The 12,507-nt window shown below is 31.2% G+C and overlaps 1 protein-coding gene across 1 annotated transcript; it reads left to right on the forward strand.

Moving 5' to 3' along the window:
* Positions 1-396: 396 nt before the first annotated feature.
* On the forward strand, positions 397-11,302 carry LOC119833725 (retinaldehyde-binding protein 1-like). The gene is made up of 8 exons (XM_038357884.1): positions 397-454; positions 1,196-1,369; positions 2,022-2,127; positions 7,381-7,540; positions 8,004-8,121; positions 9,767-9,901; positions 10,318-10,531; positions 11,065-11,302. Exons 2-8 carry the CDS (start codon positions 1,313-1,315, stop codon positions 11,217-11,219), a joined length of 945 nt encoding a protein of 314 aa, XP_038213812.1. The 5' UTR covers positions 397-454; positions 1,196-1,312; the 3' UTR covers positions 11,220-11,302.
* Positions 11,303-12,507: the final 1,205 nt, after the last annotated feature.

A 12,507-nucleotide genomic window follows, 5' to 3' on the forward strand; every position in this document is an offset into this window, starting at 1 on the left:
AGCTCAAAATACCCTCTTTGTAGTATCTATTTTATAACAGACGACCCGAAGTCACTTCACTTGAGGCGATGAAGTGTAATTTTAATTATGTTTTTACGGTTTGAACAAAACTGAAGAACGTATTAAGAAGTGTTAATAAGAAACATACAGGTACATAATTTTCGAAACCAAAGTGAGAGTCGAGTAATGCGTATCTATGATTTATATGTAGGAGTCCACCCACCCCTGTCTTGTAAAATTTTACGAAATATGCCAAGTAGTTCAGAAATACACGGAAACTGTTTATCTAATTGATACATTTCACTATCGGCTGGCCCAAACTTCCTGATTGTGGGAGAGTCATAAAGATAATAAATATAATGTTATCTATAATGTATATCGCATAGTTTACTTGGACAAGGACGTGAGCGCGCCGGTAAAATGTTTTAAGATATAAGCGGGAAAAATACTTGAGGTAAGTTTTTAACATGAATTGATATGGCTTAATAATAATATTTCATACAAATTTGGCAGTAACAAATTAAAGTGTAACGTTTAAATTATAAGCATAAGTGAATAACGCCACATAATTTTGTCGGTTTTACGAAGTTATATGCTGCTTTACACAAGACTGACTTTGAGAATAATTACTATATATTTTAATTTAAAAGAGTTCTTTGTCTGATTACCTTCATAAAAATTGCGTATGTAACTAAACTATTGTAATATAAACACTTTAAATCATCAGTTTATTGCATTTATGCTCCAATAAATTATTATTTCTGACAATCAATGGCAGTAAACAAAACGATATACAATTTTATAATTGTCATATTTCGACATTGATTATTATAATAGACATTACACACAGATCCAATTATTAAGACGTCTTCACATGCACCGAACGTTCTCTAACAATCTCGTTTCTTTTTTATAACAAAAGAAGCCTTAACCAGAGAAGATACTGGCAAGAAATCCGAAAAATCTATAAATAAAACAATGACCAAAATAGGCTTTGTAAAATGAACAAGATCACATTTCATAGTGACAAAGAATACGACATTTAACGAAACGAGTTTTAACACAAAATTTATTTTTACCCCTGTTAAACACAAAGTATTAAACATTGCGCAAGTACTAAAATGAATCCATTGCATAGTTATAATCGATCTTCTGATATAAATACACAATGCATATAATCATTTGTTCATTATAGCTTCCAGTTTATCGCCCGTGCAAGTTGAATACTATCTGGGCAATAAATTATCCATTCAAGCAGAAGTTTACAAAAGACTGTTATTGGAGTAGTCAAAGGGAATACTCATTTACAATTATGGATTTCATACCGAAGGACAGGTTCTTGGAACTGCACCCTGACACACTGTATCAGGTAAAGGATATAATATTAAATGCCTCTTAATATTTACTCTGTAATACTGTTTATATGTATATTTTTATTGTTTATGTATTATTGGTAGTTTACGTAATGTTTTAAATGCTAAATTCTGATTTTATTTTGTCTGTTTCGTTTCATATGAAAAAGGAGTGATTTTTATATGATTTTGGCGTCTAGTGATAGTTAAGCCTTTTTTTAACTTATACCGCAATGAAACTTACATTCCTATAAAAGTTTATTTCATTACGTGGGCGAAGTTGGGGGCGTAAAGCCTAGTACTTAATAATACACTAAAATATACGTCGTTGTATAGGTTGTGTAGTATGTGTTGCTAAGGCATCGAATAAATCTGCTTTTTATAGTTCAAAATTTAAAATCACATCTTTTATATGATAAAAAGCAAAATTTTACTTACAAATGGCTTTATGTACAACATGAGATTTATGGAAATAATATTCATTCTTTTGCTTGAATATTTTGTACCAATTTAGGATCCCTTTAAATACATAGCAATTTAATGTTTTATTTTTTAAATCTCTGTGTATTCTTAATTTAGAAGTAGCTTACCTGCTGCTATAATATAAAGCTTAGTCTTTTTCCTTGTTTCCTTCAGATTCTATAGATGTAAATTTATCAACATTTACAGGTTCGTAAAGAAATAAATATGGAGAGGCCAGGAGAAATGAAACGCGCGGTAAACCTTTTGAAGGAATGGCTTCTCAAACAGCCGCATTTAATAAAAAAAGATTTTCGTAAGTCAATACTTTATTATTACTTATTTCTATTTCCTTTGTAATTTGAACAATTTGGATTTGTTGTGAAAACTAGCTATATTTTTGTAATACGAACGTGATGCCACTGACAGTGATAGTTTAAATGAAAGCTTAGCTAGACTCGTTTCAAAACAGTTAATTAATTGTTGATACTATGTTTTAAAGCTGTCATTGACGCAGAATGTCGCTTCTACCGAATTTTCTATATATGAACTTTTTTATTCAATATAGATTAAACAAATAATTTACAACAAAATTAGTTACATACAGGAATTTTTGTCATAGAATCGAAATGTTAAATGACCATAAATGAGTTAGAATAAGGCAAAAAGTTTGCAAAAAAAAGGTGTGTGCGATTCACACACGATAGTAGTGAAACTACAGTAATATAAAATAGTATGTATATTTCTGTCTCTTTCTTTGCCGGCTTCATTCTACACATTTTTGTATTTGCGTCTCTTACCTGTCGTTTTTCCGTTGCATCAGGTTTGAAATCACAACGATTCTAAAGAAGTTTCACTTCAATAAGTATAGTTTCAATATCCACACCTCGTTCCCAAAGTAAAGTACCTTAAGAACAGAAGCAACAGCGGTTAATAATATGGGCTAAGCTTTGCCGCAGTACCAGCTGAATTAGCACCCCATTGATTAAATTTGAAACCATTCTCAAATATGCTATGAAACCCCAAAGAGTACCTACTCTATATTAAAGAGGTAAAGTGAGCATTTTGGAAATTCGCGAGTACGGAATATTATGTTATATGATAATTCGACGGAAGCTTAGGTACTGTGGTGTTTAGCCACAGGGCGTCAAGTTACCATATGAGTTGCCGCCTTTTCGCTGAAAACAAAATTTTCTCTTCGTCGGTATTGGTCTGAAATTAAATAATGTAGTTTCATCTACACAAGCACAGGTACAGAAAATTTTATCTAAATCGTGAGATTAGGAGTAAAACGCGTTTGTACGATAATGAGAGGGGGGAATTAATCTAGATTAGAACCAGTCTAAAACTAAAGACTGACGGAATTAAATCAATATTAGAATAATTTTTGATAGCATTTTTTGACAATAAAGAAACACGTTTGATACCGTCTTCCATGCAAATATAAACTATTAAAAACACTACAACGGGATCTGTACATATAACAATTTATCGTTCCATCTCAAACGCATTAATCCTGCTGCGCTCAACAGATCGTTGAAAATGTCTGTTTGATCTTCACAAACATAAACATAAACTTCAACTGTGGGAGTCGAGCACACCAAGTCAGTATCACACTCCCACAGAAAACCGGCGTGAAATAATAGCATGCTATTGTGTTTCGTACGGTGAGTGGGGGAGCCGTAGCCCCATATCCTTTCCCTTAACCTTCCCAGTCCTTTCCTTTATACCTCTCATCAATCTTTTCCTAATCCCTTCCCAATTAAAGTTGGCAATCCATTTGTATACGCGTAATGTTTGCAATTGACGTTACGCCTCTCCAAATGTTTATGGGCGGTGATAGCGCTCACCATCAGGCGACCCACCAGCTCCATTGCCGAATTTGACATAAAAAAAACATAGCTCTTATATGCTAGTATCTCTACTCACCTTGATTAGTGAATACGAATACTAATTCTTTTGAAGAAAGTTCCCTTTAACATCATATTACCTTTATAGATCTATCAGGCTTTGAATACAAATTTTGATGAACTATACTTAAGAACCTCTGCCCAGCTTTAGTCTTATGAATAGGTTTAAATCTACCTAAAGCCTAGATTTATTGTCTAACTTACCCTTAGAAATATTTAATACTTCTAATTCTTGCAATAACAAGCCAGTTATTGTTTATTATTGTATGACACAGATGTATAAGACAGCTGTTATGCTATTTACATAGCAATCAAGTATCTAGCATTTACCATAAGCATACGAATTTGTTGGAAATTTAATGATTTATATTTCATATTGTTATTTATGTAATTTGTATGATTAACAGGACAAATACCAATCTTATCTTTAGATTTCAAATTCCACTATTTTTCACATGACTAATCGATATTATTTTCTAACCGATAGACACTTTCTAGAATATTTAATACGTATAATTGAGCAAGAATGTGATCTGTAAACAATTTGAGATTTCATACAAATTATTTATAATAATAAATCATAGATTGGTATTTCATTTAGATGAGGTACATAGCTACATAGCACTTATGGACTTCAAAACTTGGACAACATGTATTTTGGGGTCCACTTTCGATATGTTTGCTGTAGTTATTAAGAAATTATATTTCTAAATATACAGTAGTAATTATTAAATATACAGTAGTAATACCTTTAACTGTGATTTAGGTAATCAATTTACAAAGCACATAGACAATAACGTATACAGTACGTTACATGTTTTGGTTGTATTATAAAGTACTCGTATGATCTTTTTGTGGAAAATACACAAGCTTCGAAACAGAAATATGCGTACGTACTTCAATTTTCATTGTCAGTTACAAAAAAACAACCTAATAGGAATAGACCTTGAAAATCCTCAAATAACATTATGATTATGAAAGTATTTATTTACCTTTCTTTCACGTCAAAGCGATTTTATGACATAGTTTTTGTGTAAAGTTTACTATCTTTTTTTAGTTTTTTTTTTACCGCTGAAACACCTAATGCCATTGGAAGCTAGATAATGATGCGTATCAGGTGACATGTAGATAGGTTCACAGTAACATGAATTAATCGACGCGATATATTTATTATCAACACTAATTATAGAAACATACTAAAATTCCTCATCAAATACAAGATTAATCACTCAATTTAATCATAAGCGTATCAGGAATTATATTTTAATCCACTTAGTATTTATTGCTTCTTTATTATTATCGATTACTTTGTTTAATGATTAATTATATACCAATTCTCGAAGGAGGGTCAAACAAATCCTCGGGCGTAAATCTTATACCTTTAAACGAGCAATGCTTGTATATATATATATATATATATATATAATTGGAATCTCGGAATCGGCTCCAACGATTTTCATGAAATTTAGTATATAGAGGGTTTCGGGGGCGATAAATCGATCTAGCTAGGAATTTTTTTTAGAAAATGTCATATTCGTGTTTTATTCGTGTTTTTTTTCCTGACATCTATTGGTGAATAATAATACTATTTTGCTTCGTACATAGCTGGATAACTGAAATAATGTCATATTCGTGTTTTATTCGTGTTTTTTTTTCCTGACATCTATTGGTGAATAATAATACTATTTTGCTTCGTAGATAGCTGGACAACTGAAATAACACATAGGCACTTTTTATACCGATATTCCTACGGGATACGGTTACGCAGCACGCTTACGCGGTTTCAACCGCGGGTCACAGCTAGTGATTTTATGAAATGCGTAAAAGTATTTAACTGTACTGGAATTTTAAAATATTAAAATGTATTTTTGCAGCAACTACAAAATGACCTCTAGACTTGAGACAAAAACCAGGATTGCGTGTTGATTTAATAATTATACGGCAATTGGTGTATTAGACCTAAAATGGTCAAGGACAAGCTGGTAATAGCAGCGGAATTACTAACACATTGTTATATTGTTTTAATAACCATCCACAATTAAAATATTGTAGTGTTTGCGTCCTTGTGCACTATGAATAACTTCAATTTCAAATATTTCCGTATATAAATAAATATCTATACAAATCTAATATTTTATTAAGTAGTGTTTATTAGTGACTTTTATACAAAATAGGTAATTGTTGCGACTCATTTAATTTAATAATTAATGACGAATTTCTCATAATAAACGTAAAATGATTAATAAGTTTTTGAATATACTAAAAGGTAGAATGACTAACTATGCGCGTTAAATATACCTATGTATTATATAAGTATTCTTATGATTTATCATAGTATGTAACGACCAAGTAATAATAATGGCTTCTTTGTTTACAAGTGTACTGATAATATTGCTCTTTTATTTACTATCACATATAAATCTTTAATTAAAAATTAATTACTTTTCGTAATAACAATAAGTAGGTAATAATATTTGATACTATTGTCGTAGTCTAATAATAGATACAGTTGTTAAAAGTAAATGTTTAGACAAGTCAATCGTGTGGGATCAAATGTCGAGGCGCTGGGGGGGAGCGAGCCCGAGCTACATACACCATGTTGTTAGCAGCTCGGGACACTATTTAGGGGCTGCCACACATATTTTTTATGTTTGATGTAACCAAAAAATCAGATGAATACAAGAACACACGACTTACATACTAATAATAATTTCCAAATACCCTATACTTAAATCAAAGAAAAAGCTTCCAACTATCTACTATATCACAGGTTATATTATGTTCAAACACTGTATTTAAGTGATCCAAAAGCTTTGCTCCTTTTATTGACAGTTATTATACAATTAATATTCCGCGCATGGAAATTTAACATATGAAATTTGACACACTCATAGTTTAAATAGAGAAGAATTGCAGATAACCATACACACGCATAACTACGCTTTGTTTATAATTAGGACGAATTTCGACCACTAAGCAAAGTAAGGTATTAATAAATTGTTGTATTAATTATCTATCCCAATGGCGTAATCTTACTTATTTGGAATATATAAGAATCGTTTTCAAGTAGGTACGCAAATTTCGTCGCCGCTGTGTGATCGTCATATTTTCGCTAAGCGTCTTAGCGATTCTATCAGAACGTTCTAGACTTGATTTATGCCAACATAGTTAAAACATATTAATCTTCTTTAGTATTGTTACGAATTAAGCTCATGACAGTAAATTATCTATTCTCTCAATAAATTTTCATATTAGTGCAGAATCGCGGTTTAGTGCCTACCCACAAATTATTTATTATTACTGTATTATTATTATTACAAAATATTTCAAACTGTTTCAGTTAATTTTACTTTAATTACGTATTAAAATTATATAAAAAAGCAACAAAAACACTGAATTAACTATAGGTATTATACAACGTTTACAATTCTAAATCTAATTTATCAATCCCGACTATATTACAAATGCGAAAGTAACCGATAAGAATGAAATCTGGTACAAACATAATTCAATCTCGAGAAATGAAACAGCATAGTTTTAATCCCAGTAATCCTTTGACTATGCAGCGTAGCCGGTGGCGGAGAGCTAGTCGAAAATATATTAAACAAATAAAGACGTTATTCGTATGTGCATATAAATATGGATACTTTCATTTCTAGCGGACTTCTATCTAGAGACAACAATCGTGGGAACAAAGGGATCAGTGGAACGCGCCAAAAAGCAATTCGACAAAGTTTGTACCATGAGATCATTGATGCCACAATTCTTCGACACATACGATGTTGGAAAGGACTTGGCGCCCTATCTGGAAAATTCTATGTAATTATTATTAACCGGCTCTGACAGGGATTACTCACATAAAAACTAAGATATAGACTTTACTAATCAGAAAGTATTTAGCTTTGTGTCGATAAAATAATGTTTAATGTCGGTTAGTTGTTGAGTTGATTAATTACACAAACAGAATCTAATATTTTCTTTTCAAATAGTACTGATATTAAAAAAGACAATAGATATTCATGCCTAGAATGAGAAGATTATCGCTCAGACTGTTTAGTATTACTTCTTTATCAGATTTTTCTGAAGATTTATTGTTGCAACTGTCTACTAAATGACCGTTAATTTTAAGTCCTTTTTTCTATAACTAGGTTATTGTTTTCATATACATATTAACTGCAAACTGATAATAACTGAATAAAAAAAGCTGAAAAAGTTATTTTACAATTTTCTTGCTTTCAATATTTCTTTATTTTACCATTATTGAAGTATAATGAGTTTTCAGATACTTAGCAATGTTGCCAAAACTAACAAAGGAACACTATAGGGTATTCGCTACCAAGATTATTGATGTGTTTGGTGATTCAGCTACGTACACAAAGTATTTCAAATTCTGCATTCAAGTAAGTTGTTCAAGTATTTTTTAATGTTTCTATGAATTCCGTTTTCCTTTCTTACTCTCAACATATGAAGGAAGTTAAAACAAATAGAGGCTTTTCCTTAGAAGAGCCGAAAAGTAAAATAATTGGATATATCTAAGTAGAATCGGTAGAAAAGATATTCTCATTTCATACTTTTAAGAATTAAAAAGATTCTTCGAGTAGCATTTTATACTATACTTCTGTACCAATGGATCAGTATAGGGTAAAATTAACTTTTAAATCAAGTGTGGGAGTTGAGAATCCTTCGTCACGAATTGGGCCAGTTGGGGCCGGGGGAGGTACCAAACCCTTACAAAATATCAGCGTGATATAAAACCCTGTAAATACTCGTGTCTTCCCATTCTAGTAGTATTAATAATAAATTCACAATTACGCAAATCAAGCTTTATTCCTGTCGTCAATAATTTCCTTCCAAAATATATATCTATTCTTTCAAAATTTCTCAATTTCCTTCCATTTTAACCATCAGACGACACAATAGTGAATGAGTTTATTACGTCTAATTAACTAGGAAGCTTACACCTAATAACTTCAACAAAAATAACACACTTAAAATGGAATATCGCACCCACTTACACCTCGCTACACTATTATTTAATGTGTTGAAATACAGAGTGCCTGTTTATTTATACAATAAATTGAAATGGTTGGCGGATAATAATACAACCTATCAGACTCGACACGCAGGTTCCTTATTGGAAATTCCCCTACACAGAACATCGACATTTAGGGGGAGTTTCAGGTATCGAGCCTCAAAATGCTGGAACGACCTTCCGCCGCCTATCCGTTCACAACAAAGTTTAAACACATTTAAAAATAAACTAAAGTTATATCTTCTGGACTTTCAAAAGCGCCAACAGTCTTAACCTCCCACTCCCCCTCCATTGTTTAGTTATCTTAGTATATTATATAATAAGTAGGTATTTATTCATGGTATCTTATATTGTTTGTATCTTAATTATTAAAAATATATTCCATCTATATGTCAATATTATGTATATTCAACTATATGTGCATTATAAATATTGTATATCATTATTATTATATACACACCTATTATAATTATACATGTATTATATTTTACATAATATTCATATATTTAATAGTTCGAGCATGAACACATCCGCTGTCAATAAGGCATAAGGCATCCACTGAAAATCAGTGTCAGTACGCTGAGTGGCGGGCCTAATTAAGGCACATATATATTTTAACTATATTTATTTCTTTGTTATTTTTACCTGTATGTGTCATAATAAACGTATTTTCTTTCTTTCTTTCTTTCTAATACCATTGATATCTAATTCAATTGAATCCGATTCGGTTGAACACTAAATTAGTTACCTTGAAAACTTAGACAGCACATGATTATGCTGTGTTTTAAAATTGAATTAATGTCGATTGAATGAAAAGTTTTAATTTGTGATACCATTCAATCTAGATATAAAACTAGTTTTTAAGTAATAATTCAAGTTCAAGGTCGAATAAAAATCATACCTGAATTGAAAACAAATTCAAGATGGAATCAATTTCGGTGTTAAGGTTCTGGACCTTTAGAGTCCGAATAAAAAAAAACTTGTTTTATAATTAACTTAAATTTCATTTTCAGATGGCCGAATATGCAAAAAATCATGACTACGTCGGTAGTTTCCGAATGGTTGTTGACCTATCAGAATGTAATCTATTAGATTACATATCGAAAATAAATCTTTTGGAGATACGACAAGTGATGGCTCTATTTATGGTAAGAAGTGTATTATGTACTTCAATTCACTTTGTTTTTAATAATTTGAGCTCTAAATAATCATTAGGGACTGTTGATACCTAATATATTTTCTTCGCAACTAAGCAAATTGTATTGTAACGCTAATTTCAGACGGACTACGCGATACTACTGTGATAATAATATTTAGTACAGTACAGTGTGAACAATACATGATGTGCGATATTGTTCTGCTATAAGCTATGTACTATATATACTAAACTATAGCTGTTATACTACAGCTTACTTTGAAAGTCGCTTAAAATAACTGCAATTTTGTATCTATTAAAATTATTCCCACTGTAAATGACTTGAACTGGAACCAAACTATTCATGAACCAAGGCGTGCAATAAAATACGAAATAAAACTACTAAAATTGAATCACCTTATTTTTCAGGACGGCTATGGAATGAAAATAAAAGGTATTCATTTTATATCACAATCAAGAGCTATTGATGCACTCCTAACAATATTCAAGCAGGTATTGAAACCAAAGATAGCTGGCAGGATGCATGTTCACAAAACAAGTGTTGAATTACTTGATATTATTGACAAGGATGTGTTACCCGTAGACTTTGGCGGCAATGAACGGTCCATGAAGGATCTTTTTGGTGTGTATTTTCAATATAGAACACGAACATTTAAATAGATTAAACAAAGTATTGAAATTTCATTGAAATAACGCAGACTTACGTAATTAGAGCTATTATTTTACTTAAATTGTAGTAACATCCTATCCTACCATCCTACTAATATTATTAATCACTTTCACGCAAAATCTTCTACACCGATTGCAATGAAATTTGGTACGTAAATAGCTGGACAAATGGAATAACATATAGGCAACTTTTGATGCCGATATTCCTACGGGATAAAGACTTACGCGGGTGAAACCGCGCGGCGCAGCTAGTTAAATATAATTGGTACACAATATCAAAAGTGTATCTGTCAAGCAATTTATACAATCAAGAACATAGTTATGCATCAATCGACATTAGTTTTTTTGTCAGCAGTTATATTATAACTCACAAAATTTAAATTTAACAAGATCTATCAATATACACGCAGAATAGCTTAATATTCGATGAGAAGTTTACAAATGATCACATTTCCGCTTTAACAATTTTCATTGTTCATTTTGCAGAGGAATGGGTAGAAATATTATCCACAGAAGAACACAAGGAATACATTAAACACATAAACAGCGCTGGAACGGATGAGTCGCTTCGTGCAGAAAACAAATTCAACGAAGAATATGCGGGGATGCCTGGGACGTTTCGATTACTGACTGTTGACTGATATTTATCGAATATTGTACATATTGGTTGTAGTTTTTGGTTCCTATTGTATTGTATTAAAAACCGACTTCATAAACTGTGAACTTTACAAACTTTGGTATCTTATTCGTAATGTTATACGCATGTTTCCCAAAAACCTAGACGGATGTGTATGACGTATATATATGTGTGTGACGTAGTATTGCTATGCATTTAGATACCTTTGACATATACTAGAGACCTAGATAAACAAAGCATAAATAATACTTACTTTATGAAAACATTCCACAGTAAAGTATTAAGATAAGAACCTATTGACTTTTCATCAAAAGAAGCCAAAGTAATTTATAAAGTTATGTTTTGACATAGACAGTTTTATTGTCGTTGTCTCAATGAGGGTGGCATTTAAAATTTTCTCGTTAATTAAATAAAAATAAAAACATTAACTAAGCCCAATTATGTCATCATATGTACTAATGTTATATTTTTAAAGCTAAATTGTTTTTTCTTATATTATACAGGAAATAAAACAAATGCTTTGACTGGCAAAAATATTGGAATTCGTTTCAGAGTTCACACCACATGGGTCCCTTACCTAGATTTACAGCGAGCTTTATGTAACCCTTCTTTGCCTATAATTTAATCCTTTTAATTTTTTTTCAAGGAATTCCACACATCTACCACTAAGTGTTCAAAAAGCTTTTGTAGCATTAAATTATGAATTAGGGATTAGCTCGATGCTTTTTGAAGTTAGTATAATAACATTTTAATTAAATAGTAATTACGTTTACATGGATTTACTTCATTGAATACAAATTTTTCATAAAAATCGTAATAGGCAAAAGAAAAATAAGTTCAAAAAGACGGTCTTATCGCTAGGTCATCTATCTTATCTGTTCCAGACTTAAAAAGAGGTCGGTGAGCAAAAATTAAGGCGTGATAATATTTGAACGCCTGAATTGTGGTAAATGCACACAATTATTAAACAAACATAATATCATACAATACCTTAACAAAGGGGCTATGAATTATTAATTTACAATTTGATAAAGTCTTCGGGGTAATAATTTGATTAACACATAAAAAAATTCTCGAGGGTTTTTTTACTACAATTAAATATAATATATCTGTTGGCGAAATGAAACGAGGGGTCTCAGTGAAATTGCCTTAATATTTAATAAAATTCCATAGAATAATTGATGTCACATTTTGAAAGATTAGATTAAAACATCATGGTGTTGCGGAATCAGAACTCTGCCCTCTGTTATGAGTAAAGGCATTCTCCGCTACAATACAATACAGTCTGGATA

Source organism: Zerene cesonia, chromosome 2 (genome assembly GCF_012273895.1).
Source record: "Zerene cesonia ecotype Mississippi chromosome 2, Zerene_cesonia_1.1, whole genome shotgun sequence".
Taxonomy (NCBI): domain Eukaryota; kingdom Metazoa; phylum Arthropoda; class Insecta; order Lepidoptera; family Pieridae; genus Zerene; species Zerene cesonia.